The following is an 18057-nucleotide window of genomic DNA, read 5'->3' on the forward strand; positions in this document are numbered from 1 at the left end:
TCTCTGTAGGCTATACAACAGTTTGAGTTTGGTTGGGAATTGAGAATTACGAGTGAGGTAGCGGCATTGGGGGCGTTCACATTTCTGCAATATTCAAAACGTGTGCGCGCCATCATCTACAACCCTCAACATCCCCCCGTGAGCGTGCTCGCGCGGAGAAGAGAGGAGGAGGCGAGAGGGAAAACCAGAAGACAGCTTCAAAACCCACGACCATGGGGTCTTGGTATGTACAGTGATATGACTAAAGGCCATCTTTTATCGTCTTCATTCTTCAAAGGACAAGTATCGGTCTCTTTTTCCGGATGTATATAACAACATGACAGGCGTTTGAAACGAATTCTCCCGTTTTCCTTATATCTCAATTCGTTCGCGGCAGATTCGTCAGTGGGGCTCGACAGCGCTGGTTGTCTCTCATTTGAACCGTTCGGTCTAATGAGAGTCGTATAGCTTCATTATTAACACTCCAACTGTGGTGGTGGGTGGTGAATGGCAAATAATGCGTCTAATCCCGTTTTTCCTTGACAATTGTTTTGTACAATGTGAGCTTGGTCGACTCAGCTGTGTCTTTACGTGTTGAGAGGAGGGAGGATCTTCCCCATCATTGTTGAATCACGCTTTGGTCTTAACGCTTCGGTCTTCCATCATTTGGAAACCATTTGGATGTGAGACTAAATAAAGCCAGAAACCTGGACCTTTTGATTGACTACCTGTGGAGACAGTGCAGACCTTTGTGTAATTTGTATAAGAACATTTTTATCTCCATATTTTAGAGACCCCGGAGTGTGCATATCAAAAGCGTTGCTGAGGGACCATTGAAGAAGATAGAGGGAGACGAGGGGATTACGAGATAAAGCCAGGGGTGGGGAAAATGCTGCCTTCGCAAGAAGCCTCCAAGATTTACCATGACAACTACATGCGGAACTCGCGGGCCATTGGGGTTCTGTGGGCTATTTTCACCATATGTTTGGCCATTATTAACGTGGTGGTGTTCATTCAGCCCTACTGGATTGGGGACAGCGTGAACACCCCACACGCCGGCTACTTCGGCTTGTTCCACTACTGCGTGGGCACTGGGAACTCCAACCGGGAGCTCACCTGCCAAGGGACCTTCGCCGAATTCAGCAGCATCCCTTCGAGCGCGTTTAAAGCGGCCACCTTCTTCGTGTTGCTGTCCATGGTGCTGATCTTGGGATGCATCGCCTGCTTCATCCTCTTCTTCTTCTGCAACACCGCCACTGTCTACAAGACCTGCGCTTGGATGCAGCTGCTATGTGGTAAGAGATTGGCGTTTGGGTAGCATCCACCACGGATGGGCAATTCATGCATTGTGCTCACAAACATTGAGGGGTCCATGAATTTCCCCACAAGGATAGTAAAACAAGGAATATTCTCCCTCATGGGGACATTTCCCAAGTCCCCACGAGAACAAAGGCTATTTTAAGATTAGGGGTTAGGTTTAGGTTTAGGGTTACAATTACGGTTAGGATTAGAATTAGGGTTAGGAGTTATGGTTAGGGTTAGGGGTTAAGATTAAGGTTAGGGTAAGGGTTAGGGTTAGAGAAAATAGGATTTTGAATGGAAATCTAGTTTAGGTCCCTACAAGGATAGTAAAATATATGGTGTGTGGGCTGTGTGTGTGTGTGTGAGTGAGAGAGAGAGAGAGAGAGAGACAGAGAGGGGGGACTCAAGGGTATCTCCCTTTACTCTATCAAACCCCTTCATCTTTATCACTGTGGCCACGTGACATCGGGGATGGAACAAATTGTTATAGTGTAATTGTATGAAATGATGCTCATTAACTGCCTTGGGCAGTATTGCAACAGCGATCACAGTTTTTATTTCTGTGCCAAGTGCCCATATAGCCTACATCATGCATGATTTTAATACCTGATGTTTTTCAAATAATCTTGGTCAAATTAATTTAGTTCTTATCATTGGGAACGCACAATTGAATTCCTGTCGTGGTTTCAAACTGGATTTCTGCATAATTAAGTGTGTATAACATGCCAATGTTACATGAATCAGACAATTGAAAATTAGATAATATTATTTGCATTTTTGACTCGTTTTGAATGGAACCCGGGTGAAGGACGTGTAAATGGTGATTTGTCTGGCATCAAGAAAGCCATATGAGCTCTGTTTGTTGTTATTTATTTTACTGAGAGAATTCAGCCAAAAACACGAATAACTGTGACAGGTGACAGCCGTTTACTTTGTTTGGAATCTCTGGCCTCGGTTTCTAGGATTGTATTTAAGCTTTTGTGACAGAAACATGGGATTTCTCTTGCTGTGCCGTGCGGTTCATGCACCCACCCTCTCTTGTCTGAGCGACACACACACACACACACACACACACACACACACACACACACACACACACACACACACACACACACACACACAGGCAAGAGAGGGAATAGATTGCCTCAGCTCAGGTGTAGTGCACCTGCCACAGACACGCCAATTCACATTATGCGCTCTGTTGCACGGAAGCCCTTCACACATCCCTAATTGCACTAACCCCTAAGTCATTAGACACAGTGCAAATGAATGTGCTCTCAATGTCTGTAGCCACCGACTGTGAATTCAGATAAGAGACGAATGAGACGTGCGTGTTGTTGAGAAAGTCAAGGTGCAGATTTGAGAGTGAGATTTGGAAATGGATGGTGAGTATTAGCGTTGATATTTCTTGGAGTAATTGCTCAAGCACGCACGCACACACACACACACACTTCACACCATTGGCAAAATGGGGGAATTATGGGAAAACCCCAATCTGCTGTTGCACTATTGTTCTGCTTCAAAGTTATAGGATTGGAGAGTGCATGTGGTGCACAGGAGAGGGAGGAATATGGTGGACTCAGTACCTCTTCAAATCAACTTTCTCCTCATTTTCTGCTCTGCCAAGTCCCTGTCTCTAGAGAGGGAGGGAACGAGAGAACTGGAAAGGGAACGAGAGAGAGAGAGAGAGAGACAGAGAGGGGGACATTCACAGCTGGGTGACACTGGGATAGGATATACTGGAACCAAGGCCTTGTTCAAAAGTAGTGCACTATAAAGGGAACAGGATGATATTTGGGACGCAGGGAACAGGATGATATGTGGGATGCTACATATCAATTTAATGGTAAGCTGTGGAGTTCCATCAGCACCTCTGTCACCAGGAAGGCAGCAGTAGGCAACAGACTCAGTTGAATGCACTCTAGCTTTACAGATAGCAGGATGTTTTCATTCAGTTTAATGTTATATAAGAGCAAAGGTGTACAATGCCTTCGAAAAGTATTCAGACCCCTTGACTTTTTCCACATTTTGTTACGTTACAGCCTTATTCTAAAATGGATTAAATAAATACAAAATCTCAGCAAATTTACACACAATACCCCATAATGACAAAGCAAAAACAGGTTTATAGAAATGTCTGCTAATTTATTAAAAATAAAAAACAGAAATACCTTATTTACATAAGTATTCAGACCCTTTGCTATGAGACTCGAAATTGAGCTCAGATGCATCCTGTTTCCATTGATCACCCTTGAGATGTTTCTACAACTTGAGTTTCCCCCTCTCTGCCATAAAGGTTATGTTTGATATGACATAACATATCATGGGTTTTGTAGGGGCTCCTATAACCATTTCACACTATGGTGCCGAACCAAGCCAAACTGTGTTGGATATTTACTTTTCACCTTTTCCGCACGGTTCCAGCTACTATGGTGGGCCAGCTCAGTACAGCTTGGTTTGGCTATGCTCTGTTCGGCTGTAGTATGAAAAGCTCTCTACAAGCTGCAAGTGTAGAGTATCTTATTTTCCTCTTTCCCCACCTTCTCTCTCTCGCATTCCGTTGCCCCTCCTCTTCCTTCCCTCTGGTCCAGGGATGGGAAACTGACCCCCTTTTGTAGGCCTGCGAATTATGCCAAGGCCTATAAATTAGTTATAAAATTGTAAAAATCCTCTCTCCACCCCATGGCAAAATATGTAGAATTGCAGCAAACCAGCTTAAAAATAAATAAACGGCCATGGCATAAAAAAAAAAGAGCTGTCAATTTGGGGGTCGCTAAAATGTTTTGCTCACAATGGGGGTGGGGGGGGGGGGGGGGGGGGGGGGGGGGGCAACAACATTTATCTTAGGGCCACCAAAAGGCTAGGGCCGGCTCTGACTGCATGTGTGGGTATGGATGTGGGTACGCAGACCCGTGAGCCACTGCGGCCCCTAATGATGAGTTTCCAATTTCTGTGGACCCCACCCCCATTAAAGTTGCCCATCCCTGCTCTGGTCTATCCCTTGTCACGGTGGCAGTGTTTTCCCAGGATGCGACGTGTGTATCATCAGGTAGGCAGATGGTGTGAAACTGTGGCTGTTCTCGCTGTGCATTAGCTTTGCGCCTTCTGTCTCTTCCGCATGGAACAAGCTCGGAGGACTGTTGTCGTCGCGCTCGATCTCGGCTTTTAGCACTTGTACTGTTTTGTTCGTAGTGGACTACTTTGGCAGCTGCTCAAAACTGGGGGAAAAAAAGCATGTCATCAGAGCTGCTCTTGCAGGAGTACTGATTCTATGTATTAACCTTCCTCATCCTCTACTGACTACATGCCTTCTATACCCAAAGTATAGCTGTCTTCAATCATGAGAGCAGGTATGTTTCGAGCATACTACAATAAGGCACGCTGGACTGGGGCAGGCCTAGATGACATTGCTTAAAAAGTAGAACGGTTATTGACAACGTTCTTTAAAAATGTAGTAGGCTACTACAGTGTATTTCTGCAAATGTCTTTTTTTAATACTAGTACAAGCTCAGCAGTAAGCTCAGTTGTCTATAAAAGATAGACCGCATAGGTGGTTTGCTGGGTCAGTGCAAAATAATGCAGACAAGTTCAATGAGATATTGACTGTCGGCTCGAAATGTGGCAAAAATTGCGCTGACGGGCAGCATTTCTCCCAATGACAGTTTTCCTCCAGTATTTGTGGACTGAGAAGTTAAAGTTAAAGGCCCAGTGCAGTCAAAATCCTGTGTTTTGTATCATATTGTACAACAGCTGTAAAAGTGTGATAAAAAAACAACAAATCTATGTTATTTCCTGATAGTTGCTGGTTGAAAATACAATCTACCAGGACCTTCTAATCAGCAGGTTTACCTGGGTTGGACGTTCAGCTTTCCAGGGTGACATCACCATGTGGTAAATTGGTTAATAGACCAATAACAAAGAGAGTTCCAAACCTCTCTGCCAATAACAGCTAGTTTTCAGTTTTCCCCTCCCCACTCAGACCACTCCCAGACAGTCCTGCTAAAAAGCTATTCGTGTCCATTTTAATGGACATCTATTACAGTAAGGTACTTAATTGTTACCCAGAATGATTTGATATTGATATAAAAATGGCTGCATTGGGCCTTTTGACTTTTGATGATGTCATTGGGTAGAACTTTATTTACTTTATATTTTTTCTACAAAACATAGAAATGCGCCATTTTCACATTTGTAGACACTGGAGATAATTAAAATGAGGCTGAAAAATTGTGGAATTGCCCTTTTAAAGGCACTATTTTACAAACATCTTTAAAAATGTTGTAATCTTAAGAGACGCTCATTGCCATACAATGTCAAGAAATGGGCCATATCCAGGTATTTATAGTAGCTTTACGTAATGACACCACTGTGAGACCCCATGGAAATGTTAGGTCGGATACTATGTAAGTAGTGAATGAATGAATGTGGTTCCATCATCGACTGAGAGCGCACAATAACCATTAAGAGAGCGATAAATAGGCCTAGAGGACGAGGAACACGAGGTATGAGGTAATGCATGAAATCATCCCCACTCACCTGGTCTCTTCACTCATCTGGGCTGATACAGTAAATTAGGTTCCAAAAGGGAGTCCCGGGGTGTAAAGTAGCGTCGGATATCATATGATTCATGCATAGATACTACAGTATGTGCCCCCAACCTCTCTTCTCTCTCTCTCTAACTCTCTATCTCTCTCTCTCTCTCTCTCTCTCTCTCTCGCTCTGTCTGTCTCTCTCTCTCTCTCTCTCTCTCTCTCTCTGTATTTCTCTCTCTCTCTGTATTTCTCTCTCTCTGTCTTTCTCTCTCTCTCTCTCTCTCTCTCTCTCTCTCTCTCTCTCTCGCACACTCCGTATTTCAAAGTCATATCAGATATCTTGATTGTAAAACAATGTACTTTGATCTCAGTAATGATCGTTGAGAAATACAAATTATACCAACAGAAAGCTGAGACCATCCTCTCTTTAATATGGATAACTAGTTGCTGGTTTTAACGCCCCCCAAAAATAGGACATTTTGATTGAGGTGACCAGGTAGAATGTGCAGCTTGCACCAGTGCGACCAATTCAAAATGTATCTCGCACAGTCAATGTAACTCTCACAAGTCAAAGGGTCGCAAAATGCGACTAAATGGTTGCAGTCTGGAGCCCTGCACTCTATTTCCTCATGTACTGTATCTAGATCAGGCTCAGTGGTTGTACAGATGGGGAGAGGTCTGTCCGTAATAAAGAGATGCTCTGCATTTTTGACAGCACACTCCACAAAACAAGTCCTGCAGGTTTTATCTTATCTTGATGATTGTCCAGTCATATGGTCAAGTGCTGCAAAGAAAGACCTAGTTAAGCTGCAGCTGGTCCAGAACTTGCTCTTCATTGTAATCAGAGGGTTAATATTAATACTACGCATGCCAGTCTCTCTTGGCTGAGAGTTGAGGAAAGACTGACTGCATCACTTCTTGTTTTTATAAGAAACAGTAATGTGTTGGAAATTCCAAATTGTTTGCATAGTCAACTTACACACAGCACTGACACACACACACTTACCCCACCAGACATGCCACCAGGGGTCTTTTCACAGTCTCCAGGTCCAGAACAAATTCAAGGAAACATACAGTATTATACAAAGCCATGAGTGCATGGAACTCCCTTTCATCTTATATAGTGCAAGTGAACAGCAAACCTGTTTAAAAAAACAAATAAAGCAACACCTCACAGCACAACGCCTCTCCCCCATGTGACCAACTTGTTGTGTGTATTTACTGCCATGTATGTGTACCTGATAGATGCACACACACGCACTACATGTTCATGTTTTTAAATGTATGTAAATTGTAAAGTATTTTTTTCTGTAATGTATTTTTCGTTATGTGTCGGACCCCAGTAAGACTAGCTGTCGCCATTGGCATCAGCTAATGGGGATCCTAATAAATCCACACACAAAAAAAGTATCATCAAAGTTGTATTGGAAACAAAAGCCTGTGTAGTTTTGCTGCAGAACGGTCTGACACTGGGATTGATTATAAAATGTACTGCGATAAAGCACTGCACCAAAGCTAACATTTAGGTTCACAGACCTTAAGTCAGATTGAAATGTTAACTTAGATAAATAAGGGGTGCGGTGTCCAGGAGTTCCTTCATTGTTCACCGTTTACTGCCTCTATCTTTCCATCCATGCACCTTTTACTCTCGCACACTCTTTCCGTCTTAGTGCTTCTCTCCCTTTCTCTCCCGCCCTTTCGTCTCTCGATCAACAACCTCATGCAAATGGCTGTTGTATGGGGAGTCTGTAGTGCCCTGTCGAGGAGTAGCATAGTGCAAATGACTCAGAAGGTAATGTAAGTAATTGGATGTAGGGGTAGCTTGTCACAGCTTACTTACAGCACAACACAAAGAAGAAATGAAACACTGTGTGCCTGATCAGTCAGTGTGTGAGATATTAAGCATGTAGGCTTCCTCCAAGCTCAGCTAAGATTTAGGTGCTTTAAAGAAGAAGGTCTCCCCCCTCATTATATATTCCCCATGGGGCTTTTTCATGGACCTGTGCCTCAATGAGAGGCAAGATGAGCCATGCTGTAATTATGTTGTTAAGGTGTGTGTGTGTGTGTGTGTGTGTGGAGCACCAACACCCTCCTTAAGGGATCTAAAATCAGACAAAGTGGGAAAGAGTAAGCGAGATAGCCGGGCAGCACTGTCAAATGAGCCAACCAAAGAACTAACAAATGAATGAATGAACGAACAAACAACAGAGAAAGATGCGAAATGATAACACAAGATTAAACGGACAGAATCAAGAACAAAAGAAGGGAGAGGGGAAAGTAAAAGAGGGAAAGAAAGTAGGCAAAAGTGTGAGTACGTTGTGGCTCTGTGTGTGGCTGCCAGTGGGGACTCTGTTAATGCAGAGTTAAGCTCCAATCAGAGGGGGTGCCTGCCCGGGGTTTCACATTGTGGCAGCCCACTCTCCCACCCATAATCCTCTCCTCTCCCCCAGACGTTAAGCCTCCGCCAATTACTCTACACTCCCCACGAAACCCCATTATCGCTGGCAGATCACCGCCGAACGGCACACACACACACACACACACACACACACACACACACACACACACACACACACACACACACACACACACACACACACACACACACACACCTCCCAGGGCAGAGGAGAGTATAGAGGGAAGAGGGGAGGGATAGGGAAGGAGAGAGGAGAAGGAAGCAGAGAGGGAAAGGGTTCAATTCATTGGCAGGGGCTTTTGGAACAGTTCAGAGTTAAGGGCAATGTGGTGAAGAGGAGTTGACAGGTAATTGCCTGGAGGTGTGTAATCAATATGTACAGTATTTCTGTCTCATTAATAAGAGATAAGTGAGGGGTTGCTGTGAATGTGTGTGCATGTGTGTTTCTTGAGGGGGTGCAATAGGTTTGTTGAGATTTTCAAGCAGAATGGAGCCTCAGAAGCCCTCTGTAAAATATGTGTGGAAGAGAGACTAGAAAGAAATGCTTTTTGATGTGTATGTTTTGAGAGAGAGAGAGAGAGAGAGAGAGAGAGAGAGAGAGAGTGTGTGTGTGTGTGTGTGTGTGTGTGTGTGTGTGTGTGTGTGTGTGTGTGTGTGTGTGTGTGTGTGTGTGTGTGTGTGTGTGTGTGTGTGTGTGTATAAGAGAGGGAGCAACCTAATGGAATTGGATGTGGGCCTAATGCACTCAGGCCGGGCGGAGATGATAGTTTAATCAGCTCTGTGGTGCAGCTCTTGAGTTGGGGCCTCCCCTCTCCACTGGGCTCTGCGGTGGAGCTCCGCTGTGTGCCAGGCTGCAGGCTGGCAGGCCAGACGCTTGCCCAGTCAGGGATAGGAGAGGGACAGCTGCTCCACAACGGAGCCCAGGACCAGGCCAGCACCTAAACCCCTCACATAAGGAGAGAGGGAAGGAGGGAAAGAGAGGGAAGGAGGGAAAGAGAGAAAAGTGACCCGTTTCAAGAAGCTAGGCGTATGTTGTTTTATTTTTTTATTTTATTTTTATTTAACCTTTATTTAACCAGGTAGGCCAGTTGAGAACAAGTTCTCATTTACAACTGCGACCTGGCCAAGATAAAGCAAAGCAGTGCGATAAAAACAACACAGAGTTACATATGGGGTAAAACAAAACATAAACTCAAAAATACAACAGAAAATATATATACAGTGTGTGCAAATGTAGCAAGTTATGGAGGTAAGGCAATAAATAGGCTATAGTGCAAAATAATTACAATTAGTATTAACACTGGAGTGATAGATGTGCAAGAGATGATGTGCAAATAGAGATACTGGGGTGCAAATGAGCAAAATAAATAACAATATGGGGATGAGGTAGTTGGGTGGGCTAATTTCAGATGGGCTGTGTACAGGTGCAGTGATCGGTAAGGTGCTCTGACAACTGATGCTTAAAGTTAGTGAGGGAGATAAGAGTCTCCAGCTTCAGAGACTTTTGCAATTCGTTCCAGTCATTGGCAGCAGAGAACTGGAAGGAATGACGGCCAAAGGTGGTGTTGGCTTTGGGGATGACCAGTGAGATATACCTGCTGGAGCGCATCTACGGGTGGGTGTTGCTATGGTGACCAATGAGCTAAGATAAGGCAGGGATTTGCCTAGCAGTGATTTATAGATGGCCTGGAGCCAGTGGGTTTGGCGACGAATATGTAGTGAGGACCAGCCAACAAGAGCGTACAGGTCACAGTGGTGGGTAGTATATGGGGCTTTAGTGACAAAACGGATGGCACTGTGATAGACTACATCCAATTTGCTGAGTAGAGTGTTGGAGGCTATTTTGTAAATAACATCGCCGAAGTCAAGGATCGGTAGGATAGTCAGTTTTACGAGGACATGTTTGGCAGCATGAGTGAAGGAGGCTTTGTTGCGAAATAGGAAGCCGATTCTAGATTTAACTTTGGATTGGAGATTCTTAATGTGAGTCTGGAAGGAGAGTTTACAGTCTATCCAGACAGCTAGGTATTTGTAGTTGTCCACATACTCTAGGTCAGACCCGTCGAGAGTAGTGATTCTAGTCGGGTGGGCGGGTGCCAGCAGCATTCGATTGAAGAGCATGCATTTAGTTTTACTAGTGTTTAAGAGCAGTTGGAGGCTACTGAAGGAGTGTTGAATGGCATTGAAGCTCGTTTGGAGGTTTGTTAACACAATGTCCAATGAAGGGCCAGATGTATACAAAATGGTGTCGTCTGCGTAGAGGTAGATCTGAGAGTCACCAGCAGCAAGAGCGACATCATTGATATACACAGAGAAAAGAGTCGGCCCAATAATTGAACCCTGTGGCACCCCCATAGAGACTGCCATAGGTCCAGACAACAGGCCCTCCGATTTGACACATTGAACTCTATCTGAGAAGTTGTATGTCACTACTTCACAGGAGAGGCGGAAAAATACAGGAACCTTCCCGCTAACTATGATTGGCTGAGATAATGGATGGGCTGGACATGCCGGGAGATGAGTTTGGATTGGTCTGCCATGTAGCATGCATCTGTCTATAATGTGAGCTGCTCAATATGTGTTGATAATCCTTTCTACTGCAGCTTTTTTTAGCCATCAAGAAATACAAAAGTTTAGCTACTTTTCTCAACAACATTGATGCCCTGAATTTAACAGGCGCTATCGACAGATCAGTTATAAAAAGTTGTGATGGGCTACTTTCTGCACACGCCACGGTCAGTGTGAACCGGAGAGACTTGACACAACACTGGTCTAACAAGATGTAGCTACAAACAAAACAGAGTTAAATGGTTCCAGTCTGCCGTAAAGCATTCATCCATGTATATGGGAAAGAGTCTAGCTACATTTTCAGATATTATAATTTTCTAATTTCGTCAGAACGACATTTTCATTGCAAGTTAAAGTGTACTGTTAGGTAGCTAGCGAACGTTAGCTTGCTGGCTCGCTAGCTAACATTACGTGTATGATCTGTGTAGTAATATTACTCAAATCAGAAATCCATTTGCATTGCTAGTTATAGCCTGTTAGCTAGCTAGCGATCATTAAACCTAGTTGGTTAGCTTTATCTACCTGCAGATTCATACTACAGCTAAGACAATCAGTTTGTGTTGGTAATAGTATGAGTTGGGATTATGCCGGTTCATTATTTAGCTAGCTAGTTAGCTACATGTCTAAACAAAAGACTCCACTTTACCAGATGATTACATGACCCATCAAGTTAGCCAGATGTGTCTGGGGGTGATTACGGCCATCTATTGTATGGCCATGTTCACCCTCGTGGCAGAAGTCATCAAGGTTTGATGGGAATTACCTTCCCCATGTGGCTGCCACAGTCAAGCACAACCTACCCCTGTTTCCTGACATCGTCGAAGAATTGACAGCAACCTGGTCCAACCCGCATTCAGCTAAACTGATGCTGCATGGGTGTGCCCCGTTCATGGATCTGGAGGGGATGGAGGGGGCAGGGCTTGTGCACATGCCTCCGGTGGATGGCAAGCTAGCTAGCTACCTAGCCCCGTTGGCTAACAAGGGCATGGCTAATGCGAATCCTGCGCTCCCTAACAAGCACTGTCACTTTTCGGCTGCTCAGCTGGATAAGGTGTATCATGCAGAGGGGGTGGCTGCCCAATCCCTCTCATCTGTCACTATGCTGCAGGTCTACCCACAAGCAAGCATACAAGGCCCCCCCTCGTCCGCCATTCAGCAAATCAGATCATGACTCCGTACTCCTGCTTCCTGTTTACAACCAGAAGCTCAAACAGGAATTAACTGTGACTCGCTCCATTGAGAAATGGTCTCCAGAATCAGAGATTATGCTACAGGACTGCTTTGCTAGCGCTAATTGGAATATGTTTTGGGACTTCGCCAATAACGTCGACGAGCTAACCACCTCCGTCACTGGCTTCATTAGGAAATGCTTCAGCAACGTTGTCCCCACAGTTAAGGTTCGCTGCTTTGTAGCTCAGTTGGTAGAGCATGGCGCGTGCAATGCCAGGGTTGTGGGTTCGTTTCCCACGGGGGGCCAGTATGAAAATGTATGCACTCACTAACTGTAAATCGCTCTGGATAAGAGCGTCTGCTAAATGACAAAAAAATATATATATATGATTTTGGCACTAAACTAAAGGATAGGGCTAACTCACACAGGGCTATCGCAGACAACCCTGAGGCTACAGCTGAAGACAGGAACAAGTACAGGAAGTCCCACTATGACCTCCGCAGGGTCATCAAACGAGCAAAAGGAGAATATAGGATTAAGGTGGAATCATATTACACAGGCTCCTCTATTTGTCAGATGCGCCGAATACAACAGGTGTAGACCTTACTGTGAAATGCTTACTTACAAGCCCTTAACCAACAATGCAGTTAAAAAACATAAGAGTTAAGAAAATATGTACTAAATAAACACAATAAAATAACAATAACAAGGCTATATATACAGGGGTACCGGTACCGAGTCAATGTGCGGGGGTATAGGTTAGTCGAGGTAATTGAGGTAATATGTACATGTAGGTAGAGGTAAAGTGACTATGCACAGATAATAAACAGCGAGTAGCAGGAGTGGGGGGTCAATGCAAATAGTCCAGGTAGCAATTTGATTAGCTGTTCAGCAGTCTTATAATAATAATATGCCATTTAGCAGACGCTTTTATCCAAAGCGATTTACAGTCATGCGTGCATACATTTTTGTGTATGGGTGGTCCCGGGGATCGAACCCACTACCTTGGCATTACAAGCGCCATGCTCTACCAGCTGAGCTACAGAGGACCACACGGCTTGGGGGTAGAAGCTGTTAAGGAGCCTTTTGGACCTAGACTTGGTGCTCCGGTACAGCTTGCCGTGTGGTAGCAGAGAGAACAGTCTATGACTAGGGTGGCTGGAGTCTTTGGCAATTTCTAGGGCCTTCCTCTGACACCGCCTGGTATAGAGCTCCTGGATGGCAGAAAGCTTGGCCCCAGTGATGTACTGGCCCCTATGCACTACCCTCTGTAGTGCCTTGCGGTCGGATGATGAGCAGTTGCCATACCAGGCGGTGATGCAACCAGTCAGGATGCTCTCGATGGTGCAGCTGTATAACTTTTTAGGATCTGAGAACCCATGCCAAATCTTTTCAGCCTCCTGAGGGGGAATAGGTGTTGTTGTGCCCTCTTCACGACTGTCTTGGTGTGTTTGGACCATGATAGTTTGTTGGTGATGTGGACAGCAAGGAACTTGAAACGCTCTCCCCACTCCACTACAGCCCCGTCGATGAGAATAGGGGCGTGCTCAGTCCTCTTCTTTTTCCTGTAGTCCAGGATCATCTCCTTTGTCTTGATCATATTGAGGGAGAGGTTGTTGTCCTGGTACCACACTGCCAGGTCTCCTCCCTATAGGCTGTCTCATCATTGTCAGTGATCAGGCCTACCACCGTTGTGTCGTCAGCAAACTTAATGATGGTGTTGGAGTCGTGGTTGGCCACACAGTCGTAGGTAAACAGGGAGTACTGTAGGGGACTAAGAACACACCCCTGAGGGGCCCCAGTGTTGAGGATTAACAGGGCAGATGTGTTGTTGCCTACCCTTATCAACTGGGGGTGGCCCATCAGGAAGTCCAGGATCCAGTTGCAGAGGGAGGTGTTTAGTCCCAGGGTCCTTAGCTTAGTGATGAGCTTTGAAGGCACTATGGTGTTGAATGCTGAGCTGTAGTCAATGTACAGCATTCTCACGTAGGTGTTCCTCTTGTCCAGGTGGGAAAAGGCAGTGTGGAGTGCAATAGAGATTGCGTCATCTGTGGATCTGTTGGGGCGGTATGCAAATTGGAGTGGGTCTAGGGTTTCTGGGATGATGGTGTTGATGTGAGCCATGGCCAGCCTTTCAAAGCACTTCATGGCTACAGACGTGAGCGCTACAGGTCGGTAGTCATTTACACAGGTTACCTTGGTGTTCTTGGGCACAGGGACTATGGTGGTCTGCTTGAAAAATGTAGGTATTACAGACTTGGTCAGGGACAGGTTGGAAATGTCAGTGAAGACCCTTGCCAGTTGGTCAGCGCATGCTCTGAATACACATCCTGGTAATCCGTCAGGCCCTGCGGCCTTGTGAATGTTGACCTGTTTAAAGGTCTTACTCACATGGCTACAGTCCATTACGGATTACAAAGGAAGATCCAGCCGTGATCTGGCCAACGATGCCTCTCTACCAGACGGGCCGATTCCAGGTGGTGAGGGTAGGCAACCTCACCTCCGCCATGCTGACCCTCAACACTGGGGCCCCAAAGGGGTGTATTTAATCCCTTCCTGTACTCCCTGTTCACCCACGACTGCGCGGCCATGCACAACTCCAATACCTTCATCAAGTTTGCTGACGACAGGACGGTGGTAGGCCTGATCACCGGCGACGATAAGACAGACTACAAGGAGGAAGTCGGTGACCTGGCAGTATGGAGCCCGAACAACAACTTCTCCCTCAACGTCAGTAAGACCAAGGAGCTGATCGTGGACTACAGGAAACGGGGGTGAGCACGCCCCCATCCACATCGACGGGGCTGCAGTGGAGCGGGTCGAGAGCTTCAAGTTCCTCTGTGTCCAAATCACTAAGAACTTAAGATGGTCCACACACGCGCGCACAGTCGTGAAGAAGGCGCGACAGCACCTCTTCCCCTTCAGGAGGTTGAAAAGGTTTGGCATGGGCCCTCAAATCCTCAAAGTTCTACAGCTGTACCACTGAGAGCATATTGACTGGCTGCATCACTGCTTGGTATGGCAATAGCACCGGCGTCGATCGCATGGCGCTACAGAGAGTGGTGTAGACAGTCCAGTACATCACTGGGGCCGAACTCCCTATCATCCAAGACCTCTGTATCAGGCAGTGTGAAAGCAAGGCCCGGAAAATCGTTAAAGACTCCAACCACCCAAGCCATAGATGGTTCTCTCTGCTTCCACACGGCAAGCTGTACCGGTGCATCAAGTGTGACACCAACAGGCTCCTGAACAGCTTCCATCCCCATGACATAAGACTGCTAAATAGCTAACTAAATAGCTCACAAAATGGCTATACGGACTATCTGAGTTGACCTTTGTATTGTATTTTATTCTTATTTTCGCACTGTCTCTATGCACACTCACAGGACCCTACACACTACACACACTGATACTCCAACACACATACAAACACTCACTCCATCATTTGCTCACACATACATAATATACACATAGATTTATACTGACTCTACACACACCCACTCACATACAATCATCATATACGCTGCTGCTACTCTGTTTATCATATATCCTGATGCCTAGTCCCCTTATCCCTATACATACAGTATCTACCTGTATCGATCCAGTATCCCTGCACATTGTAAATATGGTACTGGAACTGACCCTGTATATACTGTAGTATGCTTACTTACTTTCTCATGTTCTTCTTATTTCTTATTTTTATATCTCGTGTGTTTTTGTTCTACCTTGTTATTTTTAGTATTACATTGTTATTGATTACTGCATTGTTGGGTTTAGAGCTAGCAAGAAAGGCATTTCACTGTACTTGTGCTTGTGACATTAAAAGCTGAACCTTGATGAGCGGAAGTGTACCTGCTGCTCCTTGACTCTTCTCATAAAACAAATAAGCCTAGTCATGTGTTGTAAACACCCCTATGTTAGAGCAACATGCTTAATCATTTGATGAGCAGAAGTGTGCCTGCTGCCCCTTGACTCTCCTCATGCAATACTTGTACTTTGTCATGGCAATCCTAGTAATGCAGTCCAGATGTGCAGTGGGGCAGTCAGTTCCTGTGTTTTCGCTTCACAAAGTTCATGCTCACAAAAAAAGGACTTCACCTTTTGCACACACTGCTTCAGAGCTGGGTACTCTGTGTCAGGGACGATGTTCCAGAAGTGGGAAACCCCGGTTCTCAGCTCAGCTTTCAGGGTGTCATTTGCCTGCAGTTCAACAACTTCACATTCCACTGCAGCATGGTCAGGGGAGAGGCCTGTGATGACTTGGGTAAGAGAAGACCAATCCTCCAACACTTCCACAAGTACATTGTAGTTGAAATGTTGCAAAAGTTCTGGGTCATCTGTGGTGACTGCTCTGAGTTTTGGGAAGTGCACAGACTGTCTGTCAGGGATGAACAGTGTGGTGATTTTGTTTTGGAATGCTGTGACGACATGCAGCATGTTACTTGCAGGGATTCAATTGCAGTAAAAAGTCACTCTGGGAAAACACCAATTGTCACGTCTCCTCCCATTTCTCCCCTCCGGCGCTCTGATTCGCCGGTCTACTGAGCCACCGGTCTGAGCGCAGCACCTCGGCAACACAGTAATGGAAACCCAACGCACCCTAATCCCCTCCAGCGCACCTGCACCTCATCATCTCATCACCACCCATATATAGCCCTGGACTGTTCAGTGTTGTGTTGTGTGTGATTGTTAGTGTCTTGTCGTGTACGCGCTCTTTGTTGTTCTCTTGCTCAGTGTTAAGTACACCTTTACATTGTTGATTCCTGCGTCTGCGTCCTGCCTCTTCGTATCCTCAAGTACTCGTCACACCAATGTAAATTCTTAAATTCCATTCTATTCTAAAACATACTTTTAAAAAAATAATTTCACTCCCCTCCCAATTCCACCCCTGATTAGCTAGATTGTTTTATTTCCCATGGAGCTGGAGATTCCGTGTATTCAGATGGCAGGTGATGTCAGTCAACGTGGCTAGGATTCTCCAAGTGGCGATGATTTAGTGCTCTTCAAACAATAAAGTTGACCACTTGTACAGCCAGCTGCATCACATTCCTGCTCATCACGAAAAAAAATTATACTAACAACACCTCCCCTGTGAGGCCAGATGACACAACACACAGAGGTTCTCTTTCTCTCCTCCCTCCATCCATGAATTAGAGAGAGAGAGAGAGAGAGAGAGAGAGAGAGAGAGAGAGAGAGAGAGAGAGAGAGAGAGAGAGAGAGAGAGAGAGAGAGAGAGAGAGAGAGAGAGAGAGAGAGAGAGAGAGAGAGAGAGAGAGAAACAGAAACCTCTGGGCCTGCGGGGAACTGTAGTTATTTGCGTCTAATTAGCCTACATTTGGAGAATACCAATCTTTTGAGATCTCTCTCTTTCTCTCTCTTCTTTCGCCATTGTTATTCTGCTTTTGGCCACACACTTCTAAGCAGGACTTGGCCTAGTTAGCATTGATTTGTTGCTGTGAATAATAATTAAAGATAAAGCCCAATAATGAGGGGGACAGGTCTGGTGTTGTACCCATTGTTCCCATTGAATTGTAGACGACCGTGACACAAGCAAGCACACATGGTCATTATGGTGATTATGTGTGCAATGTGTAACCAAAGAAAGTTTGATTAACTGAGTGTACTCCTCCATCCATATACAAAACCATTTTAAAAAGTTGGTGGCCCACAGGCATTATTGGGAATCATTGATAAGCCTATCAAACTTTACCTGTCACGTTTGTTGAATGACGGGTCAGACCAAGGCGCAGCGTGATATACGTACATGTTTATTAACTTATAAACACAATGACAAAACAACAACCGAAACGTGAAGTCCAAGGTAGAACACACAACATACCTTACACGGAACAAGATCTCACAACTACACAATGCCAATAGGCTGCCTAAGTATGATCCCCAATCAGAGACAACGGTCGACAGCTGCCTCTGATTGGGAACCACACCAGCCAACATAGAACTAGACATACTAGAATACAACATAGAATATATACAACAAGGAATATACACACCCTGACTCAACATATACGAGTCCCCTGAGTCAGGGCGTGACATTACCTTTCCCATTCTACACTCATTTCCGTGCTTTT

At 45.2% G+C, this 18057-nt stretch overlaps 1 protein-coding gene across 1 annotated transcript in view; it reads left to right on the forward strand.

The window, feature by feature from the left end:
* Positions 1-868: 868 nt before the first annotated feature.
* Positions 869-18057, forward strand: part of LOC311138877 (LHFPL tetraspan subfamily member 3 protein-like) — a gene marked incomplete at both ends in the record, with an annotated part of 80538 nt that continues 63349 nt past the window's right edge. The window contains one exon of the mRNA XM_084173670.1: positions 869-1274. Coding sequence (XP_084029796.1) covers positions 869-1274 — 406 coding nt within the window. The remainder of the gene's footprint in view (positions 1275-18057) is intronic.

The sequence above is a fragment of the Coregonus lavaretus genome (assembly GCF_964263955.1).
Source record: "Coregonus lavaretus genome assembly, chromosome: 12".
In the NCBI taxonomy this organism is placed as follows: domain Eukaryota; kingdom Metazoa; phylum Chordata; class Actinopteri; order Salmoniformes; family Salmonidae; genus Coregonus; species Coregonus lavaretus.